At 43.0% G+C, this 25,219-nt stretch overlaps 1 protein-coding gene across 1 annotated transcript in view; it reads right to left on the reverse strand.

Moving 5' to 3' along the window:
- AQR (aquarius intron-binding spliceosomal factor) overlaps positions 1-25,219 on the reverse strand; it is a 232,907-nt gene that overhangs the window by 193,437 nt on the left and 14,251 nt on the right. The window contains exons 4-5 of the mRNA XM_075844724.1: positions 23,652-23,687; positions 20,311-20,431 (exon numbers count right to left, since the gene is read on the reverse strand). Coding sequence (XP_075700839.1) covers positions 20,311-20,431; positions 23,652-23,687 — 157 coding nt within the window. The remainder of the gene's footprint in view (positions 1-20,310; positions 20,432-23,651; positions 23,688-25,219) is intronic.

Here is a 25,219-nt window from a genome sequence, read left to right on the forward strand (position 1 = left end):
TTTACCCTTCTGACTGATTGAAATGGGGTTTTGGAGGCGGAAACCGCCTCAAGATAGGTCATGTCGCTTCTTTTTACCGTGATGCGTTTTTTTTGCTCACGGTAAAAAAGCTCATCCAACTCCCATTGAAATCAATGGGAGACATTTTCGGGCGGTTTTTGACGAGTTTTGCGGAGCGGTTTCCGCGCCGAAAAACTTGTAAAAAAAACTCTGTGTGAACAGGGCCTTAGGGTTGTTCATAAATTTATTGATCAATGGATTAGTGGACTTTTTCTTTGTTACTTTTATTAAAACTGTTACAAAAAATAAGTTAAAAAAAAAAATACGTAAAAAATGGCACGCAAGTTATATACCACTTAAGAGGCATTTGCTCTCTTGGATTCTGATAGTGAATGGGGTCACTTTTCGGGGGTTTCTGCGGTTTTGGTCCCTCCAGGGCGTTGCAAATGGGACATGGCACCGAAAACCATTATAGCAAAATTTGAGCTCCAAAACCCAAATGGTGCTCCTTCCCTTCTGAGGGCTGTAATGTGTTCAAATATAAGTTTATGACCACATATGGGGTATTGCCGTAATCAGGATAAATTTCTTTACAAATGTTGGGGTGCTTTTTCTCCTTTATTCCTTGCAAAAATTAAAAAATGTCTATGTTTCTTCAGAAGAAATGTAGATTTTCATTTTCACAGACTAACGCCAATAAATTCAGCAAAAAACCTGTGGGGTTAAAATGCTCACTATACAACTAGATAAATTCCTTGAGGGGTCTAGTTTCCAAAATGGGGTCACTTTTTGGGGGTTTCCATTGTTTAGGCGCCACAAGACCTCTTCAAACCAGACATGGAGCCTAAAATATATTGTAATAAAAAGGAGGCCTCAAAATCCACTAGGTGCTCCTTTGCTTCTGAGGCCGGTGTTTCAGTCCATTGGGACACTAGGGCCACATGTGGGATATTTCTAAAAACTGCAGAATCTGGGCAATAAGTATTGAGTTGCGTTTCTCTGGTAAAACCTTCTGTGTTACAGAATTTTTTCTATTACAAATGAATTTCTGCAAAAAAAATTACATTTGTAAATTTCACCTCTACTTTGCTTTAGTTCCTGTGAAATGTCTAAAGGGTTAAGAAACTTCCTGAATGCTGTTTTGAATACTTTGAGGGGTGAAGTTTTTAAAATGGGGTGAATTATGGGGAGTTTCTAATATATAAGGCCCTCAAAGCCACTTCAGAAGTGAACTGGTCCCTGAAAAAATAGGTTTTGGAAATTTCTTGAAAATATGAGAAATCGCTGCAAAAGTTCTAAGCCTTGTAACGTCCTATAAAAATAAAAGGATGTTCAAAAAATGATGCCAACATAAAGTACACATATGGGAAATGTTAACTAGTAACTATTGTGTGTGGTATTAATATCTGTTTTGCAAGCAGATACATTCAAATTTAGAAAAATGCAATTTTTTGCAAATTTTCTGTACATTTTGGTGTTTTTCACAAATAAATATTGAATTTATCGACCAAATTTTTTTACAGACGTAAAGTACAATATGTCACGAGAAAACAATCTCAGAATCGCTTGGATAGGTAAAAGCAATCCGGAGTTATTACCACATAAAGTGACACGTCAGATTTGAAAAAATCGCCTGCGTCCACAAGGCCAAAACAGGCTGTGTCCTGAAGGGGTTAAAGGGCTTTTCAAGTACCATAAAATTGATGGCCTATCTTCAGGATAGTCCATCAATATGTGATCGGTCCAGGTCTGACTCCAGGCAACCCACGATCAGCTGTTTTAAAGGGGCCCACACCGCTCGTACGATCACTGCTTCCCCTTCATTTCTACTGCTCACACTGTGATTTGCCGACACACTTCTAGCCACGGTTCACAGTATTACAGCCTTCTCTCATTGAAGTGAATGGGAGAAGGCTGTAATACTGTGAACTGCAGCTACAAGTGTGTAGATGGTTCACAGTACAAGCAGTGGAAATGAAGGGGACGCAGCGCTGGTACGAGCACTGTGGCCTGTTCAAAACAGCTTATCGGCGGGGTTGCCGGGAGTCAGCCCTTGACTGATCACATATTGATGGCCTATCCTGAGGATAGACCATGAATTTTATGGAACTGGAAAACCCCTTTAAGCCTGCAAGCCACACATAATAAAATACAAATCATCATGGTTTATTTACGGGGTCCTCTCACTGCAAACATCCTCTTTAAAGGGAAATGGAAACATTTAGTGTGTTTTTTTTTAATGAAATGTATGTATTTTGGGATGCTATTCACTTTTGGAATATGCTTTAAATAAAATAATTTTGTATCATTCAACTGCTGCAGCTTCTATGTATACACTGTATATAGAAGTTGCAGAAAGCTGCTGTCACCGCTGTTTCCAGTGTGCCTCTGACACCTCATCTAAGCCTAATACTGATAAAAGTTGTTTGACTTTGATTTTAACAGTATGACGCCTCCTCTGCACACGGCTGTAGCCGTAATCACGGTTCATGATTACGGGCACGGCCGGCAGGGGATGGTCATCCGTATTTGCGGGCGGTGCTCCCATTAAAGTATAGGAGCACGGTTTGTAAAATAAAATAAAAAATAGGACGCGTCCTATTTTTTGTGTATGCTTTCTACGGGAAGGTGTCCGTGGGATATACAAATTAATGGATTCGTACTTTAAAGGGAACCCGTCACCAGAATTTCACCTATTAAACAAGCAATACCTGGTGGTAGTGGGTGAAAAATCATTTCTATAGAACCTATAATTGTCTTCTTAGTCGTCTTTGTAGTGTTCCCACACCGTATGCTAATGAGCATAAGAGTCAGTCATATCTTCATTCCTCAAGTCTTTCCGAGTTTACCCCAGCTCCTTACTTTTAATTGACAGCTCCTCGTCTCCCCCAGCACACAAAATCCCGCACTTGTAAATTGATGTCCACTTCTGGTGTGTGCGCAAAAATGGACACCGGATTATCACGATAAAAGGCGCAAAATGTTTGCAGACCGTTATTTACAGTCGGAGGACGCGTTTAGGAGAGGGGATAACTGCAATGAACTTTTGATAGAAGCGGCGAGGGGTGGAGAGTTCAATAGGTGAAATGCTGGTGACAGGTTCCCTTCAACCCGCAATTACGGATCAAAATTATGGTCGTGTGCATGGGGCCTAAGGGCTTAGATGAGTGACAATAGGGCTAGCCATAGGCAAATCCTGAATGTGTAAACACAGCCTTAGGCCTCATGAACGCAACTGTAGCTGTGTGCACGGCCCATGATTGACAGAGTGTCATCCAAATCACGGACCGTGAACACATTGACTTGATTGGGTTTCCGGCCAATACACGGTCGTGTGCTTGGGTCCATAGGAATGAATGGGTCTGCAATTCACCCACAGATTTACGGATGAATTGCTGCCGCAAAAACACATTCATGTGCATTGGGCCTAACAGATAGAAAAAGGATGATCTTCACTGCTGGATTTGACAAAAGCTGTCACGCTCTTGTCTAACACTCTGCAATTACCTCTTCTTGCCCCTATCAGTAAATTCCCTCTGCTCTCATGAGGGTGGGGGGGGGGCATAAGACAGAAAATATATATCTTTTCTTTCTTCCTGGCTCTGCAGAGTGGTAGAATCCAAGGCCCCTGACATCAGCCATGATTAAGAATACGGATTGTATTCGAAACGCGTAGGCTTCTATATCTTGCCATTTGAGACCACCTTATACTGCGTTCTCCCTCCCATGTTTTATATTTTATATTTGATTGCTTAAATAAAGTGGAAACGGTGATTTCCTTTTTTCTACCATACTTCACTGGATCCTACCCGCTCTTCTTCCAGGAGATTTTTGCTTTAAGAAGTGCTACATTCCCCTTGTAGATGGCACCCACCGTAGATGGCACTCACCCCCCGTGTCCGTAAATAGCGCCCCTGTAGCTCTCCGTAGTAGGACAATCCAACTAATCATCGGCCATCGTTGCAGAAGCTGTGGCCAGGGATTGCGCTCCAGGCGAAGTCACTGAGGGTACTATCCATATATGAGAGGTTCCCAGCCAGAGTGATTCAGCTCCTACATGGAGCTACAGTGGCGCTATCTACAGAGGGCAGTGTGCGGCATTATCGTTTTGGGCCGTTTTTCCCAGCCATTTTACATCCGTTCCGATTCCGTTCCGTGTTGCCGTTTTTAACGGTCGATTTTGACCCGTTTTTAATTCTTTTTTTTCCCGGTCCGTTTTAAAAATCAGATGAATTTCATTTAAATTTGTTGCCACACACAGCCCTCTGTAAATAATGCCACAGCCCCCCTGGTAGGTAATGCCACCCAGCCCCCGGCAGGTGATGCCACCCGGCTCCCGGCAGGTGATGCCACCCAGCCCCCTGTAGGTTGCACCCATTTCCCCCCCCCCCCCTTCCAGGAGAAGTCACTGACATATATGGACAGTGTAGTCACGGACTTCTTCTGGAGAGGAATCCCCGACCACAGGATCGGGCTTCCGCTTCAGAAGTGAGTGACGTCACTGTGTCCATATAGGGACAGTGTGGTCACTCACTTCTTCTGTAGCGGATTCCCCGGCCATAGGGTCGGGGATTCCGCTTCAGAAGTGAGTGACGTTACTGTGTCAATATATGTACAGTGTAGTCCCTCACTTCTCCTGTAGCGGAATACCCGGCCACAGGGTCGGGGATTCTGCTTCAGAAGTGAGTGACGTCACTGTGTCCATATATGTACAGTGTAGTCCCTCACTTCTCCTGTAGCGGATTCCCCGGCCATAGGGTCGGGGATTCCGCTTCAGAAGTGAGTGACGTTACTGTGTCAATATATGTACAGTGTAGTCCCTCACTTCTCCTGTAGCGGAATACCCGGCCACAGGGTCGGGGATTCTGCTTCAGAAGTGAGTGACGTCACTGTGTCCATATATGGACAGTGTAGCCACTCACTTCTCCAGTAGTGAGATCCCCAATCCCCGGCCGGGACTTCTATGGGAGCCGGGCAAACGGCCGAAAATAGGGCATGTCCCATTTTTTGACGGCCGGGCCGTCAGAAAAATCGGTCGTGTGAATAGCCCCATTAGGGGTCTATTGTCCCTACTGCAGCTGTGTGACGGCCGTTTTATGAACGGCCGCCACCCGGCCGAGAAACCCTGTTGTGTGAATAAGGGCTTACTCATGATACTTTCAAAACACATATATATATGTATTTATTATCCAACTATTGACAACTGTCTGGCCTCAATTGCTTCACACTGTGGTAATCATCTTTGATTTTAATGTATGTTTTTTTTTATATCTTGTACCAATAAAATTATTTATTTTATCAGTGTAAGCATGGTTTTGACTATTTTTAGGTTTTTATTCTGAATATGTTATGAATCACCGCTGACGTCACTCATAGTCATGGGCGTTTTCTAATATATGTCCCCCCTCCCCATATAATATATTATATATGACCTACTGATATCTATTTAGTTTCTTTATAGGAGGGGTATTTAGGTTGTCCTACATATTGGTTAAATTCATCTAGAGGTGTAGTGAGCATTTTGACCCCACATGTATTGTGTAAAAGATAATGCGCTGCATATGATGCAGAGTGAGATTTTACATTTTCTATACATATATGCCATTTCAGTGTCCCATATATTGTGCCCAGCATGTGCCACCGGAGACATACTCTATAAACTGTAATGTAGGTTCTCACGGGTACGGCAATACCCTACATGTGGCTGTCAGTAAAACTGGGGAAAATTAAAAATCAATGGATGTATGATAAATTTTGAAACGCTTTCATACAGAACCCTGGTTTTTCGGGACACTAAGAAAAAAAGGTGAAAAACACAGCTCCACATGGTGCGGGTCACAAAATATAAAGGTAGAGCAAACCACATGAATTAATGACTGCTCACCTATTGAAGTTGTGCTACGACAGGCACAACACTGGTAAAAACGGAATTGGTGTATATGATGAAGCTGCAACTAGCTTCAGGAGCTTAACAATATTAACCCCTTCCCGACATTTGACGTATCCATACGCCAAAGTCGGGTAGGGGGAAGTATGGAACCTACACGGAGTGAACCCGCTCCATACGATGCGGGTGTTGGCCGTTTGTTACTTCAGAGTAACGCTCGAGCGCGATCCTGCTCATTTAACTCGTTAAATGCTGTGGTCAATAACGACCGCAGCATTTAAATCGTTAGAAAGCAGGAGGGCGACCCCCTCTAACAGCTCATCGCGCCCCCCGCAACGCAATCGCGGGGGGGGGGGGGCGTTGGTTGCTATGGCTGCCTGGGGGCCGAATGAAGGCCCCCAGGTCCGCCATTTTTGTACTCCGGCAGGACATAATAGTTGCCTGTCAGAATCACGATATACTACAATACATTAGTATTGCAGTATATCGTGCAAGCGATCTAATGATCACTGGTTGAAGTCCCCTTGGGTGACTAAAACAGTAAAAATTAGCTAAATAAAGGGTTTTTTTGTGTAAAAAAATAAAAAATATATTAAAAGTTCAAAAAACTACACCTTTTTCCCATTTTCCCCCTACAGCATAGTAAAAATATAAAATAAACATAATTGGTATTGCCGCGTCCGTAAAAGTCTGAACTATTACAATATATCATTATTTAACCCGCCCGGTGAACGTCGTAAAAAAAAATAAAAAATTGTAAACGCCAGAATCTATTTTTTTGGTCACCTAATCTCCCACAAGAAATGAAATAAAAAGTGATCAAACCGTTACATGTACACCAAAATGGTATTATTAAAAACTAGCGCTTATGCTGCAAAAAATAAGCCCTCATACCACTTAATCGTTAAAAAGTTATGGCTCTCGGAATTTGGTGACACAAAATACATTTTAGTTTTTTACTTGCAAAAGTAGTAAAATACAGAAAAAACTATATATATTTGGTATCGGCGTAATCGTATTGACCCACAGAATAAAATTAACATGTTGTTTTAATTGCACAGTGAATCCCGTAAAAACGGCGTGCAAAAAACTATGGAGGAATCGCTGTTTTTCACTTTCTACCCAACAAAGAATTTTTTTTCCCGTTTCCTAGTACATTAAACAGCAAAATAAATGGTGCTACGAAAAACTACAACTCGTCCCACAAAAATCAAGCCATCATAGTACTAATGAAGGTGGGGAGGAAAAAATGAAAATGAAAATCTGAAAAAGGGCTGCGGCGGGAAGGGGTTAAGAAAGTAAAAGATGCAGCAAAAAGTGATAATCAAAACATTAAATGAATTAGGGAGTTGGAGATGGACCGATTATATATATATATATATATATATATATATATATATATATATATATATACATACACACACATACATACATACATACATACATACATACACACTACCGTTCAAAAGTTTGTGGTCACCCAGACCATTTTGTGTTTTCCATGAAAACTCACACTTATATTTATATAATTAGTTGTAAAATGACTAGAAAATGTAGTCAAGACATTGACAAGGTTAGAAATAATGATTTCAAATAATAATTTTCTCCTTCAAACTTTGCTTTCGTCAAAGAATGCTCCATTTGCAGCAATTACAGCATTGCAGACCTTTGGCATTCTAGCTGTTAATTTGCTGAGGTAATCGGGAGAAATTTCACCCCATGTTCCAGAAGCCCCTCCCACAAGTTGGATTGGCTTGATGGGCACTTCTTGCGTACCATACGGTCAAGCTGCTCCCACAACAGCTCTATGGGATTGAGATCTGGTGACTGCGCTGGCCACTCCATTACAGATAGAATACCAGCTGCCTGCTTCTTCCCTAAATAGTTCTTGCATAATTTGGAGGTGTGCTTTGGGTCATTGTCCAGTTGTAGGATGAAATTGGCTCCAATCAAGCGCTGTCCACAGGGTATGGCATGGCGTTGCAAAATGGAGTGATAGCCTTCCTTATTCAAAATCCCTTTTACCTTGTACAAATCTCCCACTTAATCAGCAGCAAAGCAACCCCAGACCATCACATTACCTCCACCACGCTTGACAGATGGTGTCAGGCACTCTTCCAGCATCTTTTCAGTTGTTCTGCGTCTCACAAATGTTCTTCTGTGTGATCCAAACACCTCAAACTTCGATTCGTCTGTCCATAACACTTTTTTCCAATCTTCCTCTATCCAATGTCTGTGTGCTTTTGCCAATATTAATCTTTTCCTTTTAGTCTAAGATATGGCTTTTTCTTTGCCACTCTGCCCTGAAGGCCAGCATCCCGGAGTCGCCTCTTCACTGTAGACGTTGACACTGGCGTCTGGTACTATTTAATGAAGCTGCCAGTTGAGGACCTGTGAGGCGTCTATTTCTCAAACTAGAGACTCTAATGTACTTGTCTTGTTGCTCAGTTGTGCAGCGGGGCCTCCCACTTCTCTTTCTACTCTGGTTAGAGCCTGTGTGTGCTGTCCTCTGAAGGGAGTAGTACACACCGTTGTAGGAAATCTTCAATTTCTTGGCAATTTCTCGCATGGAATAGCCTTCATTTCGAAGAACAAGAATAGACTGTCGAGTTTCACATGAAAGCTCTCTTTTTCTAGCCATTTGGAGAGTTTAATCGAACCCACAAATGTAATGCTCCAGATTCTCAACTAGCTCAAAGGAAGGTCCGTTTTATAGCTCCTCTGAACAGCAAAACTATTTACAGCGGTGCTAACATAATTGCACAAGGGTTTTCTAATCATCCATTAGCCTTCTAACACAGTTAGGCCTCATGCACACGACCGTGTTTTTGCGGCCGCAATTCCCCCGAAAATCCACGTGAGAATTGCGGCCCCGTTCTTTTCTATGGGGCCGTGGACACGACCGTAGTTTTTGCGGTCCGTGCACAGCCCGGGAGCCCGGACCGCAGAAAGAACGGACATGTCTTATTACGGCCCGGTTCTGCGGTCCGGGCTCATTGAAAACAATGGCCGCGGCCATGTGCATGTGCGGGCGGCCTGCGGCTGACAGTCCGCTGACAGTCCGCAGCCGGCCGACCCGAAAATCACGGCCGTGCACACGGCTACGGTCGTGTGCATGAGGCCTTAGCAAACACAATGTACCATTAGAACACTGGAGTGATGGTTGTTTGAAATGGGCCTCTATACACCTATGTAGATATTGCATTAAAAACCAGACGTTTGCAGCTAGAATAGTCATTTAGCACATTAACAATGTATAGAGTGTATTTCTGATTAATTTAAACAGGTTCCCGACCACTGGCCGTAAATATACGGCCAGCGGTCAGGGTCTCTAAAGTCCGGCGTATAGTATATATACGGCCGCACTTCAGAGACTGTGCACGCGCGATCGCGTGCACACAGCTCTATGCCCTGGCTGTTGCTAACAGCCATGGGCACTGGGCAGAATGTCAGGGGTCAATCTTTTGGCCCCTGAACATGTGATCGCTGTGACAACCAATCACAGCGATCACATGCATTTCTGCATAGAAAACAGTGTGCACGCGATCGCGTGCACACAGCCCTGTGCCCTCGCTGTTACCAACAGCTCTGGGCACAGTATCAGGGACCAATCTGATGGTCCCTGAACATGTGGTCGCTGTGACAACCAATCACAGCGATCACATGCATTCCTGCTTATAAAACAGTGTGCACGCGATCGCGTGCACACAGCCCTGTGCCCACGCTGTTACCAACAGCTCTGGGCACTGGGCAGAGTATCAGGGACCAATCTGATGGTCCCTGATCATGTGGTCGCTGTGAAAACCTATCACAGCGACCACATTTGTTTTATTTTGACTTTTCTGGCAGTAAATCTCCTGCCTCTTTTCTTCTCCTCAAACATTGTTTCAGTTTGAGGAGAAGAAGAGACTCGGGAGAATTGCTGCCAGAAGATTACAGTTACAGTTACACAAAAAATACAGTTACACTCTAAAACATTCTCTGTATAGATAGATTTCTATCTATCTATACAATCTATCTATCCATCTATCTTTTTTTCTATCTATCTACCTTTCTTTCTTTTATTCTATTAGAATAGGCAGGTAGGGAGTATATAATTATATATATATCCACATATATATAATATATATAGCAATAGCGGTTTATTTTTTTGTTAGCGGTAGTGTAGATATATATAGCAGTTAGTTTGTGTGTTTTATAAAAAAAAAAAAATAATAATTTGTTTAGTTAGTGTTAGTTACGTTATGGCGAGGAAGTTGTTTAGCGCCGAGGAGGCATACGCCATGCTGTGGTCTGAGTCGGAGACCGCATCAGAGATGGCGTCCGAGATGGAACCTGTTTTAGGTAGTGACGATGACAGCGTCACTTCAGGTTCATCTTCAGGGGACGTTGTCCCTGATGCAGTCGAAACTGCAGAACATGAAAGCGCAGGGCCAAGTAGCGCTGTAGCACGGGACAGCCTGGTCCCTCCAGTCCAGGCTCTTGTATGGGCACCTGCCCCATCTTTTGGGCCTAGAATCCACGGATTTACGGCCACTCCTGGCATAACCGTGGACAATACAAATTTTGTCCAAATGGATTACTTCCATTTATTTATAACGGACGACATCCTAAATCAGATTGTCCACGAAACAAATTTATATGCCACGCAATATATAAGGCAGAAACCTTCATCCACCCATGCCAGAGATTGGACGCCCACCAATTTGCAGGAATTAAAAAAAATTTTGGGGCTCACCCTAAATATGGGTATTGTCAAAAAGCCCTCCATTAGGTCTTACTGGTCAACAAGACCCGCCCAAGCCACCCCAGTATATTCTGCAGTAATGCCCAGGTCTCGTTATGAGACAATAATGAGGTTCCTCCACTTCAATGACAACGCACAGGCCCCCCCAAGTACCGATGCAAACCGGGATCGGTTGTTCAAAATAAGACCGCTAATAAATTCCCTGAATAATTTATTTCTGCAACTCTACACCCCTGAGCAGAATGTAAGTGTGGACGAATCCCTCCTCAACTTTCATGGCAGACTTAGCTTTCGCCAATATCTACCTTCAAAAAGGGCAAGATATGGCGTTAAGCTCTACAAATTGTGTGAAAGCGGGTCAGGATATACCACCGCCTTCAGGATTTATGAAGGGCGGGACCGCACAATAAATGTTCCTGGATGCCCCCCTGATCTTTCCACCAGCAGTAAGATTGTGTGGGAGATAATGCAGCCTCTGCTTCACAAGGGGTACCACCTGTACTGTGATCATTTTTATTCGAGTGTGCCCCTGTTTAGGCATTTGCATGCTGCAAGGACTGGGGCATGTGGTACCATGCGCAAAAACCGAATTGGTTTTCCACAGCAATTAGTGGGGAAGCGCATGGTAAAGGGGGACTCCTGTGCTTATGCATCTGAAGAATTGCTGGCGGTCAAGTTCAGGGATCGCAAAGATGTGTATGTGCTAAGCACGATTCATACCGCAGGAACAGTGGCAGTGAGGGAAAGAGGGGCAACATCGGACAAGCACAAACCAGTGAGCGTGTCCGAATATAACAAGTACATGGGGGGGTGGATTTAAGCGACCAGGTTTTACAGCCCTATTTAGTAAAACGCAAAACTAAAACCTGGTACAAAAAGTTGGCCATTTATTTGTTACAGGTGGCCATCCACAACTCATTTGTGCTCTATAAAAAAAACAGAGGCAGAGACACATACCTGGATTTCCAGGAAAAAATTATTGAAGGCCTCATTTTTGATGTTCAGGACACCCGAGAATGCCCCCAGTCTGAGGATGTCACGCGACTGACTGAAAGACACTTCAGTCGGATTCCCCCAACAGCAACCAGAAGCAACCCCCAGAAAAAGTGCCGCGTCTGCAGAAAAGACGGGCACCGCAAAGATTCCCGATATTTCTGTCCCTCATGTCCCTCGCAACCAGGCCTGTGCATTGAGCCATGTTTTAAAAAATACCACACTGTTCTGAATTATTAGATTTTAGATAATTTGTTGAAAATATATTTGCCCTACATTACGTTTTTATTTTTCCCCTGATTTTACTCCAAGGGTGAGGGAGGGAATGGGTGGGGGGTGGATGTCATGTTTGATGTTTTCTAAAGTTCATCTGCTGGAGAGCTCCATTTGCATTAACCTGAAATTTCTTATTTTAGAAAACCCCAAAAAATAAATTCCCATTATACCCCTAGATGAATATTTTGGGATTTCTGCTTCAAGAGCAGATATTTTGGAAGAGTTATAGAAACTCTGTTGAGTTTTGTAAAACCAGCTTTGAAAAAAAGCGATTTGTGAAATAATCTTCTTCTATCCTCCGCCCTCCTACATCTCTATGTGATAAATAAGGCCACATATTTGGTATCCCCGTGCACGGGAGAAGTGGCAGAATGTGAACGGAGATTAATTTTGACCGTGGTCTATGCTGTGTGTGAAAAATGCTGGTATAAACGGACGCATTTGCTAAAAAATTGCTAATTTTATTTTGATCCATCTTATTCAAGAAACTTTCAGAAGAAAACTGGACTGTCTAAAAATATGATAAACCCCTTGAAGGAAACCTTGTGGGGTCTACTTGTGTGAATGAAGTCATTTATGGGGTGTTTCTAATGTTTCAGCAGCATTACGCCCCCCAGAAAACAGTATGCGGCTATAAAATCAAGTGCAGAATTCCTGGACCGAAAAGGCCAAAAAGCCTCCTTTTATGCCAAGCCCTGGCACATGCCCGTGAATAAAGCACACATATTTGGTATCCCCATGCACGGGAGAAGTGGAAGAATGTGAAATGCGATGAATTTTGTCCGTGGTCCATTTTGTGTGTGAAAAAGCTAGCATAAACTGACGCATTTGTTAAAAAAAAAAAAAAGGTAATTTTATTTTGTTCCATCTTATTCAAGAAACTTTCAGAAGAAAACTGGACTTGCTAAAAATATGATAAACCCCTTGAAGGAAACCTTGTGGGGTCTACTTGTGTGAATGAAGTCATTTATGGGGTGTTTCTAATGTTTCAGCAGCATTAGGCCCCCCAGAAAACAGTATGCGGCTCTAAAATCAAATGCAAAATTCCTGGACCAAAAAGGCCAAAAAGCCTCCTTTTATGCCAAGCCCTGGCACATGCCCGCACAGCGAATAAGGCACACATATTTGGTATCCCCATGCACGGGAGAAGTGGAAGAACGTGAAAGGAGATGAATTTTGGCCGTGGTCTATACCGTGTGTGAAAAATACTAGCCTAAACTGACGCATTTGCTAAAAAAGTGCTGATTTTATTTTGTTCCATCTTATTCAAGAAACTTTCAGAAGAAAACTGGACTTGCTAAAAATATGATAAACCCCTTGAAGGAAACCTTGTGGGGTCTACTTGTGTGAAGCAAGTCATTTATGGGGTGTTTCTAATGTTTCAGCAGCATTAGGCCCCCCAGAAAACAGTATGCGGCTCTAAAATCAAATGCAAAATTCCTGGACCGAAAAGGCCAAAAAGCCTCCTTTTATGCCAAGCCCTGGCACATGCCCGCACAGTGAATAAGGCACACATATTTGGTATCCCCATGCACGGGAGAAGTGGAAGAACGTGAAAGGAGATGAATTTTGGCCGTGGTCTATACCGTGTGTGAAAAATACTAGCCTAAACTGACGCATTTGCTAAAAAAGTGCTGATTTTATTTTGTTCCATCTTATTCAAGAAACTTTCAGAAGAAAACTGGACTTGCTAAAAATATGATAAACCCCTTGAAGGAAACCTTGTGGGGTCTACTTGTGTGAATGAAGTCATTTATGGGGTGTTTCTAATGTTTCAGCAGCATTAGGCCCCCCAGAAAACAGTATACGGCTATAAAATCAAATGCAAAATTCCTGGACCGAAAAGGCCAAAAAGCCTCCTTTTATGCCAAGCCCTGGCACATGCCCGCACAGTGAATAAGGCTCACATATTTGGTATCCCCATGCACGGGAGAAGTGGAAGAATGTGAAAGGAGATTAATTTTGGCCGTGGTTCATACCGTGTGTGAAAAATGCTAGCATAAACCGACGCAATTGTTAAATTCTTGCATTTTTTTCCAATTTTGCCCACTTTAGAGAAAAAAATAAAAATGATATATACTGACAAATGCCACTAAAACATAGCCCTATCTGTCCTTTAAAAAGAGTGTAAAATTCAAAGATGAACTTTATTCACCTGCTGAGTTACAGTCATCTAAAGAAGCGCATAGCAAAATTGTGAAATTTGCTCTGGTCATTTAGCTGTAAAACAGCCTAGTCCTTAACCGGTTAATGTTTTAGTCATTAAAAAAACCTGCTTTTTTAAAAAAAATAAGGAAAGGAGGAAATCCAATATTAAGGGAATATCTGGTCTGGTTAATTCAAGAATGCCTTCCATGACCTCAGATATATTTTTTAGGTAAATCGGTTTTCTACTGGCTAGTTGGGTGGAAATGACCGATTCTGAGAATCCTCTTTGCCTAAGGATTATCCTTTCAGTTTCCAGGCTGTCAGATGGAGTTTCTGAATGTTGGGGTGTATCACTGGGCCCTGATATAGAAGATCTGACATGTTTGGGAGAACTCATGGTTGGTGTGAAGACATTTTCCTTAACCACGTGAACCATGGTCTCTTTGGCCAGAAGGGGGCTATTAGTATTACACTGGCCCTGTCTTCTCTGACCTTTTTTATTACTCTTGGGAGGATGTTCAGAGGGGGGAAGGCATATCCTCCCTCTTGACTCCAACACTGGGAGAATGCGTCTATTGCTGTTGGGTGGTCTAAAGGGTTTAGGGAGAAGAATCTGGGTTTTTCGGTTTTCCTTGGACGCAAATAGGTCTATTGATGGGGTTCCCCATTTGAGGATAATTTCCTGAAATACTGTTGTATTCAGGCACCATTCTGATTGGTGAAGCCTTTCTCGGCTTAGGAAGTCTGCCACCTGGTTGTCTTTTCCCTTCAGATGGACAGCTGATAGAGTCAATAGGTGGTGTTCTGCCCGAGAAAAGATCTGTGAGGATAAGTCCATCAGCGAGGCCGATCTCGTACCCCCCGGCCGATTTATAGAAGATACTGTGGTCGTGTTGTCTGAATAGATCTATAAATGTTGACCTGAGATTTGATTTTTTTAAATTTATGTTCCATCCTAATTTTGTTAGTATATCGCGGACTATTTGTTTCTGTAGGGTCAAGGTTTGAGATGTTTCTGCAACCAACAGGAAATCGTTCAGATATGGAATCAGGAGAATGTCGTTCATCCTGATGTAAGGAGGTCATTTCCGCTATCAGTTTTGAAAATACTCTTGGGGCTTGTGAGATGCCAAAGGGGAGGGCTCTGTATTGTAGCGCCACTGCTACCCTTAGGTATCTTTGATGATGATGACCTATGGGTACGTGACAGTAAGCATCCTCTAGGTCTATTGAGGCCATCACACAATCCCTGGAGAGGAGATTTATAGTTGATGCACTGCTCTCCATGCAGAATTTTTTTGTAGGTCAGATGAAGGTTTAATTTTTTTTAGATTTATAATGACCCTGTGTTTTCCTCCTGGTTTGTTCACGAAGAAGAGAGGGGGGAATAAAAGCCTTGACCTGTCTCTATGCTTGGAACTTGAATTAGGACTCCTTTTTTTATGAGTGACAGAACTTCTATTTCTAGGATCTTTTGTTGGTCTGGGCTCCTTAGGGCCCTTGTGGGGAAAAAAATCTGTCTGGGGGAAGGGATCTGAACTCTAGTACGTACCCAGTTTTTATGATTCCTAGAATCCAAGGATTTGCTGATATTTTTTGCCAATCCTTGTGAAACAGGGAAAGACGACCCCCAACCGTAGATTCTATGGCGTCATTGTTGGTCCCCATTTTTAGGGTCCTTCTGGGGCCTGAAGAGAAAGGACTTATTCTTCCTAGTAAATCTTGAGGATCTAAAGTCCTGTCCCCTAGGGTTAGGTCTTTTGTTATTAGGCCCTTTGGGACAAAAGGAATCTCTTGTTGGCCTTGCTTGTGCAGGGAACCCCTTCTTGCTATCTGATACTTTTTCCAGCAGGTCATCAAGCGGGGGCCCAAAAAGATAATCTCTTGAGCAGGAAATAGCACACAGCTTCCCTTTGGATCCAGTTTTCTCTTTACAGGTTTTTAGCCAGATAGCTCGTCTAGCAGAATTTGACAGGGCCGCTGATCTGGCGGAAAGGCGTACAGCATCTACTGAGGCGTCTGCCAAGAAATCTGCGCCCTTGGAAAGTGTTGGAAGGGAGGCTAAGATCTGATCCCGAGGGGTCTTGTCTTTTAAATTAAATTTTCAGAGATCTAGCCACACAAGTGGCTGCAATGCCTGGTTTAAAAGCCCCCGTAGAAGCTTCCCAGGTCTTTTTTAGGTAGAAGTCGGCCTTCCTATCCATAGGGTCAGACAAGGAGCCTAGATCTTCAAAGGGAAGGGAGTGTTTCCTTGAAATCTTGGCTACTGGAGCGTCAAGTCTAGGGATGTTGTCCCAGTCCTTGCATACCTCGTCCTCAAAAGGATACTTCCTTTTGAGAAATTTGGGAATACTTATTTTCCTATCAGGATTTTTCCATTCTCTTTTAATGAGGTTAGTTATGTTTCTATGGATAGGAAAGGTTCTAGTCTTCTTAGGTCCTAGGCCTTGAAACATTATGTCCTGGACGGACCGAGGTTCCTTAGGATCATCTATATTCATAATCGCCCTGTTTTTAGGAGTAGGTCTATGTCCTCAGTTGGGAACAAATTCCTTTCTCCCTCATCCTCACCTGAGGAATCAAAGGAGCTGTACTCCCCTTCTTCACCTAGTTGAGGATCCTCCTCAGCTGAGGAATCAGAATCCATCCGGCTAGAAGAGGCAGACGGAGGATCTCTATTCCTCTTAAGGGACTTTAGTGAGTTCCTAACTTCAGCCCTTACAATATCCTTGATACTTGTGGCTAAGTTTGTAGACTCTTCTGAGATGATGTTGTCTAAACATTTCTGACAGAGCCTTTTTTTATAGGATGATGAAAGTTTCTTTTTACATATCGCACATTCCTTGTTATGAGCCTTATCCTGTTTTTTCCTAGGACAATCCCTGGCCTAAACATATGTACAAGAGAAAGGGAACAGTATTAGGTAAGGAAGAGGGTTTTTTTTAACTTACCCCATATTCCTGGCGTCCTCAAGTACCGGACTGGAGGACTTGGCATCCGAGCGGTCAGTGTGTCCTGGTGCTTCTCCTGGAGTTTTCATAATGGAGGAAGAAGACTGTGGCGAGCTCCTGCTATTTTAGGCCTAAATAGGCCATGGATTGGCTGGGAGGCCCTCAGCTCCGGACGCTGGAGCGCCTCCTCCCCACGTGGGTCACTGGAACACCGCCCCCAGGAGAGTTGGACGCATCACTGCGCCGGAAGTGACGCGTCGCGGCGACTGGAAGTGCCTTGGAGAGCGCCGGAAAGCCGCCAACGCTGGGCATGGTCCGGCAGAGCCGAACGTGACCCCGGGAATCCGCTCCCCGCCAGAGGAAGGACCACAGTGTGGCCCTTAAACCACCTCCGTTTGCAGCAGCAGGAGGGAGGCGATGGACCGGGAGAGGAGGGAGTACCTGTACCAGAATAAGGTTGCTCCCTCCAAATGAGACTTATACCTTCCAGAGCACCCCTAGTGGAATAAGGTAAGACCTTGCTAGGGTCTGCAACACCGAGAGAAGTGCTTTTCCTCAGGACAATCCTTCCATCCGGAGGACAGGAAACCTGACTGGGTGTGTAGAGAGGTGTATCCATTTTTATATCCTCAGGTTTCCTGTCCAGCGGATGGGACGTCTCTCCAGGGGTGCTGTCATAGGTGAAAGGGTAAAACAGCAATTCTACCATAGTTTTTTTCCTTTTTTTTTAAAGAGGCTTTGTCACCAGATTTTGTAACCCCTATCTCCTATTGCAGCAGATCGGCGCTGCAATGTAGATAAGAGTAACGTTTTTGTTTTTTTAAAACGAGCATTTTTGGCCAAGTTATGACCATTTTTATATTTATGCAAATGAGGCTTTCTAAAGTACAACTGGGCGTGTTTAAAGTTAAAGTACAACTGGACGTGTATTGTGTGTGTACATCTGGGCGTTTTTACTTTTTTTACTAGCTGGGCGTTGTGAATAGAAGTGTATGATGCTGACGAATCAGCATCATCCACTTCTCTTCGTTAACACTCAGCTTCTGGTAGTGCACAGACACAGCGTGTTCTCGAGAGATCACGCTGTGACGTCACTCACTTCCTGCCCCAGGTCCTGCATCGTGTCGGACGAGCGAGGACACATCGGCACCAGAGGCTACAGTTGATTCTGCAGCAGCATCAGTGTTTGCAGGTAAGTAGCTACTGCTAGAAGCTGGGTGTTAACGAAAAGAAGTGGATGATGCTGATTTGTCAGCATCATACACTTCTATTCACAACGCCCAGCTAGTAAAAGAAGTAAAAACGCCCAGATGTACATACACAATACACGCCCAGTTGTACTTTAGAAAGCCTCATTTGCATAAATATAAAAATGGTCATAACTTGGCCAAAGATGCTCGTTTTTTTAATAAAAAACACGTTACTCTTATCTACACTGCAGCGCCGATCTGCTGCAATAGGAGATAGGGGTTGCAAAATCTGGTGGCAGAGCCTCTTTAAGCAGGGTTTACGATGCGTTATAAATGACATGTTACCTTCATTCTGCGGGTCAGTACGATTCCGGCGATACCTAATCTCTAAAACTTTTTTTGCACAATAAAATTACTTTTGTAAAAATAATGTCTTTTTTCTGTCGCCAAGTTGTAAGAGCCATAACTTTTACATTTTTTTGTCGACTGAGCTGTCTGAGGGCTTGTTTTTTGCATTTTTATAGGTACCATTTTGGGATACATGCGACTTTTTGGTCACTTTTTATGTCAATTTTTGTAAGACAAAGTGACCAAAAAAAGCAATTCTGGCATTATTTTTTTAGGTAGTTTTTTATGGCGTTCACTGCGAGGGACAAACAACATAATATTTTCATACTTCAGGTCGTTACGGACGAGGCGATATCAAATATGTATGGTTTTATTCTTTTTTTTGCAATAATAAAGGACTTGATAAGGAAAATAGCGCGATCGTGTTTTATGTTATTACTTGAAACTTTTATTTTAATTTTTACAACTTTAATTTTTACAATTTTCTTTAGTCCCACTAGGGGACTTGAAGATCCAACTGTTTGATTGATGTTCTAATACATTGCACTACCTATGTAGTGCAACGTATTAGAACGGTCAGTTATTCACTGACAACAAGCCGATCAGGCTCCGGTCGGGGCCTAATCTGCTTCCGTAATGGCAGACAGGAGGCCATTGTTAGGCCTCCTGTTGCCATAGTAGCAGTCGCCAGCCTTGCCATCGCATGGCAACCTGACGATTTGCTACAAACCACTTTGATGCAGCGATCGCATTGGATCGCTGCATCGAAGGGGTTAATTGGCAGGAATCGGAGCTAGCTCTGGTTCCGGTCATTACGCCAGCTTTGCTTCTGAGCCGGCGCCATCTTGCCGATGGTAATGGAAACCTTTTAGGTCCCACAGCCGAGTGGGGCATAGGAGGCTTCCGTTGCTGGCAGACCGGGAGGTAAGTATTAGGCCTCCGATCGCATTTGCAGCCACCGGCAACCCAGCGATCACGTTGCTGGGGTGCCGGTGTCTAAAAACTCCTCACATGCTACGATCTCTATTGAACGCAGCATCTGAGGGGTTAATTGGCCGGAACGGATGCTAGCTCCGGTCGTGGCCGATACCTCAGGGTGCCAGCTGTAACATACAGCTGTCACCCGGCGGTGATGGTGCGGGCTCAGCTACTGAGCCCGCACTATCACTGCGACGTAATGGTACTGCGCTTTGCAGGAAGACCTTCCCGATTGCACCGTATGTATACGGCGCATGTCGGGAAGGAGTTAAGCGTGATTTTTTTTTATTTTGTAATTTAGGTTTTATTTTTACATGTCAAAAGTGTGAAAACTGTCCGGGCTACAAGAGGTTCAAAATGTACTATCACTAATATGAAACATAACTATGGAGGGAAATAAACTGTTCTACGCCAGTTTCATGGCGTAGAAAAGTCACAAAAGTAGGAATTTGCAGGAAAAATTTTGACTTTCGTGCCACTTCTGCCACTCCGTGTGCAGAGTTTGGCGGAAAGAGTGGAGCCTGCGGTGGCCAGACAAATTTACTATAATTTACACCAGAAAGTGCCGTAAATTATGGCGCAAATCTACGCCACACCATAGCTGGCGTAGATCCAGCTCTCCGGCACACAGACTGCCAGAGTTGTGCCTAATTTATTATGAGGCCTGCGCCACTTAATAAATTAGCCGCATCTTATTCCAGCGAGCTGTAATATTAAACCCCAGTCTAAATAAATTTCCCCCTGCGTGTTTTATATTTGTTACACAGAGTAAACATTATGTCAAGTTCTCACCTCCCAGGCAGGGACATTCTCACGAAATTTTTCATTTATCATACAGCAGATGGACATAAGGTAGGCTTTACTTGATACTTCAGCTGAGTAATTTAACCACAGATAGTTTTCCAGGTATTGACTGTTTTAACAAAAACAAAAAGTTATTTTGGGTTCCATATCAACAAATTTGCTTTAAGTGGTAAAGGCAACAGGCTCAACAAAACTGTTGTACCCTGCGCTAAATAAAGCAAAACATAAAATCGCACAGTTGTGCAAACATTAGAAGTACAATGTGTTGTATTGAAAAGTTAAGGGGCTTTCATAGTATAGCACCAAGTGAAATATATTACTGTTGATCACTCACATTCGATATAGGTTGTCGATATCTACCAAAGCAGGGTGGTCTCACTACAGGGTTATAGTGCTTGTATTAGGAGGAAGTTGAATATATGGCAAAAAGTGAATTGGAAATGTATTTATATCTGACATATGCAATCATGGTTATGGTAAATTGCCTTAAAAGGGACCTGTCTGCTATCCGGATATGTCTGTTTTGTAAAATACTCGTATTCCCCATGAAATAACAATAGGGCACGTACCTACACAGTCTGACACTGTAAGCATTGATCTTGACAAGGGGAATAGTAACACCCAGTTGTCAATTTAGTCATACATTTCCAGGAGGAACAGCACAACATTGAGTTTTAAGAAAATGTGCTTAAAGAGGCTCTGTCACCACATTATAAGTGGCCTATGTTGTACATAATATGATAGGCGCTGTAATGTAGATTACAGCAGTGTTTTTTATTTAGAAAAATGCTAAATTTTGATGGAGTTATGACCTATATTAGCTTTATGCCAATGAGTTTCCCAATGGACAACTGGGCATGTTTTACTATATGACCAAGTGGGCGCTGTACAGAGGAATGTATGACGCTGACCAATCAGCGTCATACACTTCTCTCCATTCATTTACACTGCAGATAGCAATATATCTATATCGCTATTTGCAGTCACATAAACACACTAACGCTACTCATGTGTCATGACAATGAATATACATTACCTCCAGCCAGGAAGTCATGTGTATTCATTCTGACCACTTCTGTAGCGACTCTGTGATTTACAACACAGCTGGCGTAGTCTCGCGAGATTACGCTGTAAACGGTCATTCACAGCGAGATCTCGCTGTGCAGTGCATCACAGGACGCGACAGAAGTGGTCAGGAGAATGAATACATGTCACGTCCTGGCTGGAGGTAATGTATATTTATTGTCATGACACACGAGTAGCGTTATAGTGTGTTTATGTGACTGCAAATAGCGATATAGATATATCGCTATCTGCAGTGTAAATGAATGGAGAGAAGTGTATGACGCTGATTAGTCACTGATTGGTCAGCGTCATACACTCCTCTGTGCAACGCTCACTTGGTCATATAGTAAAACACGCCCAGTTGTCCATTGAGAAACTCATTAGCATAAAGCTAATATAGGTCGTAACTCAGTCAAAAATTATTGTTTTTCTAAATAAACACTGCTGTAATCTACATTACAGCGCCGATCACATCATGTACAAGATAGGCCACTTATAATGTGTTGACAGAGCCTCTAAGAATTATTGTTTTATGGGGAATTCAAGTGTCCACTTTGGACAAAACCTACTTGTGAGAAGGGTCCCTTGACAATATGCAGATCACTAAGTTTCCGCCTGCTGGGACCCCCAGGAATCAGCTGTAATCTGTGTGGAAACCTGGCGTTCACAGTGCGGCTTAAATAATGTAATAGTTTTATAGTTGGGGTCGTTACAAACATGGAGATACCAAATATGTGTAACTTTTTTATGGTCTTTTCATAATAAAAAGAATTTTGTAAGGGGAAAAAGTGGGTTTGTAATTTTTTTTTTAACTTTAAATTTTAGTCCAACTAGGTGACTTCATTATGCGATCATTTTTATAATGCACTGCAATAGTTCTGTATTGCAGTGTATTATTGCCTGCAATTGTAAAACTGACAGGCACCAGTTAGGCCATTCCTCTGGCATGTCCTAGCAAGCATTCACTATAAGGCAGAACTGGGTTCCTTTCTTAGGTCCCTGGCTGAAATAAAAACAAATCGACAAACCCGCGATCGCATCACGGGTGTGCCAATGGGTTTTATGAGAGAGCCCTAAGTGGTTAAAGGGAATGTGTCGCTAGGAAATGTTTTTTTTTTCTTTTTAGTTAAACAGTTAATATATACATGATTAGAGATTGTTCTAATTTTTTCACAAGTCAGGAAATATTATAAATTAGATTCTAATTTATAACATTTCCATGTGCTGGTCACTAGAGAGAGCAATTCCCAAAATTGCAGCATTGGCATGTGGTAAAGCAACCTCATTGCTTTATGCTGCAAAATTGGAGAAGCCACACTCCCTCTAGCGTCCTCAAACAATCCCCCCTCCTTTATCCTGGTTAGTGCCAGGAGAAAGGAGGGGGTTGAATGTTCAAACCTCCTACACTGTGTGTCGCCATTTTTTGAGCGAATGTACAGTGTAGTAGGCTTACATACAGTGGTAATCACACAGTAAAACACGAACATACACAAACATAACTTACCTGCTCCTGCCGCCGCAGCCTCCACTCCTAGTCCTTGCTTCTGAACATATGTCCGGAAGACGCAACCGGAAGAAGTCATCTTACTGTCCAGCCGCGGCTTCCGGTCCACAAGAAAATGGCGCCGGATGTCGCTCGGCCGAAGACCTTCCTTTTGGACGGTGTGGGAGCGACCCATGCGCCGTTCCCACACAGTGAATGGAACGGCTCCCGTTCGCATTCTCTATGGGGATGTATGTGCCGTATTCCATCTCTGTATGTGTCGTTAATCGACACATACAGAGATGAAAAAAAAAAAATGTCAGCCCCCATAGTGAAGTAAAAGTTAGAAAAAAGAAAACCGTAAAACCCAAACACACAAATAAATAAAATTTATTTTAATAACACACTAAAAGCGAATGAATATAAAAAAAAAAAAATCTGCGACACCTGTCCTTTAAACAGGCAGGATCGATGCGGGTTTCGATCCTGCTCACTAGAGCAGGTGCCCGGCTGTCTTTAAACATCAGTGCTGCATTTTCACGACGCTGGGGCAAAAGTAGCCTTAACAGCCGCCATGAAAACACGTATGGGCGGTCGTTAAGGTGTTAAAGTGAAAATAACTTAGCTGCCCATGGACAGACGTGGCACGGTTTCTGGTAAAAAAGCAGGCACTTGTTTCTTAGAAAAACCCATTTAAATTTGGTGTTTAAAACTTAACTAGCGGTTGATGAGCTTACTGTTAAAACACATGTACACATATAAAGAAGTTTTATTTGCTCACCTGAATTCCAAAAGCATTATCTTCCTTATAGCAAATCTGTAATACAAAATATATATCCATTAGATGAGCAAGATGTCCTCACACCACTCTGTACTTGTTTAATGTAACTGCCCAGACAACCAATCCACAAAAGAAAAAACACTTTGCTCCACGCCACCTGGAGAAAGGGTTGGCCTTATACACATTGCCGTGTTCGGCCCGTGAAATATCCGTAGCGTCCCGAACTACATAACTATTACATTATTTAACCAGCACAGTGAAAGTCCTGAAAAAATAAAATAAACAAACAATGCCAAAAAGTGTTTCTTTTGCAAAAGTAGTAAAAAAGAAAACACACATTTATATCGCCACAATCATAACAACCCGTTAAATAAAGTTATTAGATTATTTATACCACACGGTAAACGGCGTAAACTTCAGACGCAAAAAAGAACGGTGAAATTTTCTGTAACCCTCAAAAAAACATTTGATAAAAGTTAATCAATAAATTATATGTACCCCAAAATGGTGACAATCAAAAAATACTAGTCCCGCAAAAAACAACTCCTTATACAGCTACGTCTACGGAAATATGAAAAAGTTATAGTTCTCTGAACGAGACGATGGAAGAACGAAAAAAAATTTTTGGTCACGTGGGCCTAAAATAGGCTGGTCACTAAGGGGTTAATCTGTCCTGCTCATCTGATGATCACATAAGGTGCACAAATCATTACAAGACACAGCTCTGACAACTGTACTGTAAGGAGCTGTGTACCTGTGTCATCACAGGACCAGGACAGATTTGTATCCACTGAATTGATACAGATACTGGAAAAATTAGCAATTTTTATTATACAAACAATTACATTTATTTGCTGAAACGTGAATAACCCTATAAAGAGGCTCTGTCACCAGTTTATCAATTCCCTATCTCCTAACTAATTTTATAGGCACTTTGCTTCTGATAACTACAGCTTGATCTGTTTTAAAAAAACTTTTATTATTTTAATAGCTATGAGCCTTTATTAGACAAGTGGGAGGTAACCGCAGCGATTCTCCTGAGGTGGAGCCATGGCCGGCCTTCGCTATGTTCGACCAGTGCGGTTACACAGGGCGCCAGCCGCCACACTACAACTGCCGTTGCAACTACCAGCGGGGATACACACACTAACTGCAGTCAGCTTTCCGCCCGGGCGCTTCTTCACTTAGTGGCCGTCGCTACCGCTGTAGCAACCATAGCAGCTGCAAGCGGTGACACCGGGCATGAGGGCGGTGGCGCCGATAGCAGCTGCTGCTCTATAGCAGAGCAGGAGGTATCTCCCTGCTCTGCTATCTACTAGCGCCACACTAGATCCCTGAAAGTGCGGAATCCCCGTGTGGCCGAGGATTCCGCTCCTGGAGCGCTGCTTGATGCCTCTGTCCATATATGACCAGGGATTCCGCTTCAGGAGTTTTCCCTGATGTCACTGTCCATATATGGACAGAGACATCAAGCAGCGCTCCAGGAGTGGAATCTCCGACCACACAGGGCTTCCGCTCCTTCAGGGAGCTACAGAGGCGCTAACTATACTGGAAGGGGGGGGGGGGTT

The sequence above is a fragment of the Rhinoderma darwinii genome, chromosome 12, assembly GCF_050947455.1.
Source record: "Rhinoderma darwinii isolate aRhiDar2 chromosome 12, aRhiDar2.hap1, whole genome shotgun sequence".
NCBI classification, from domain to species: Eukaryota; Metazoa; Chordata; class Amphibia; order Anura; family Rhinodermatidae; genus Rhinoderma; species Rhinoderma darwinii.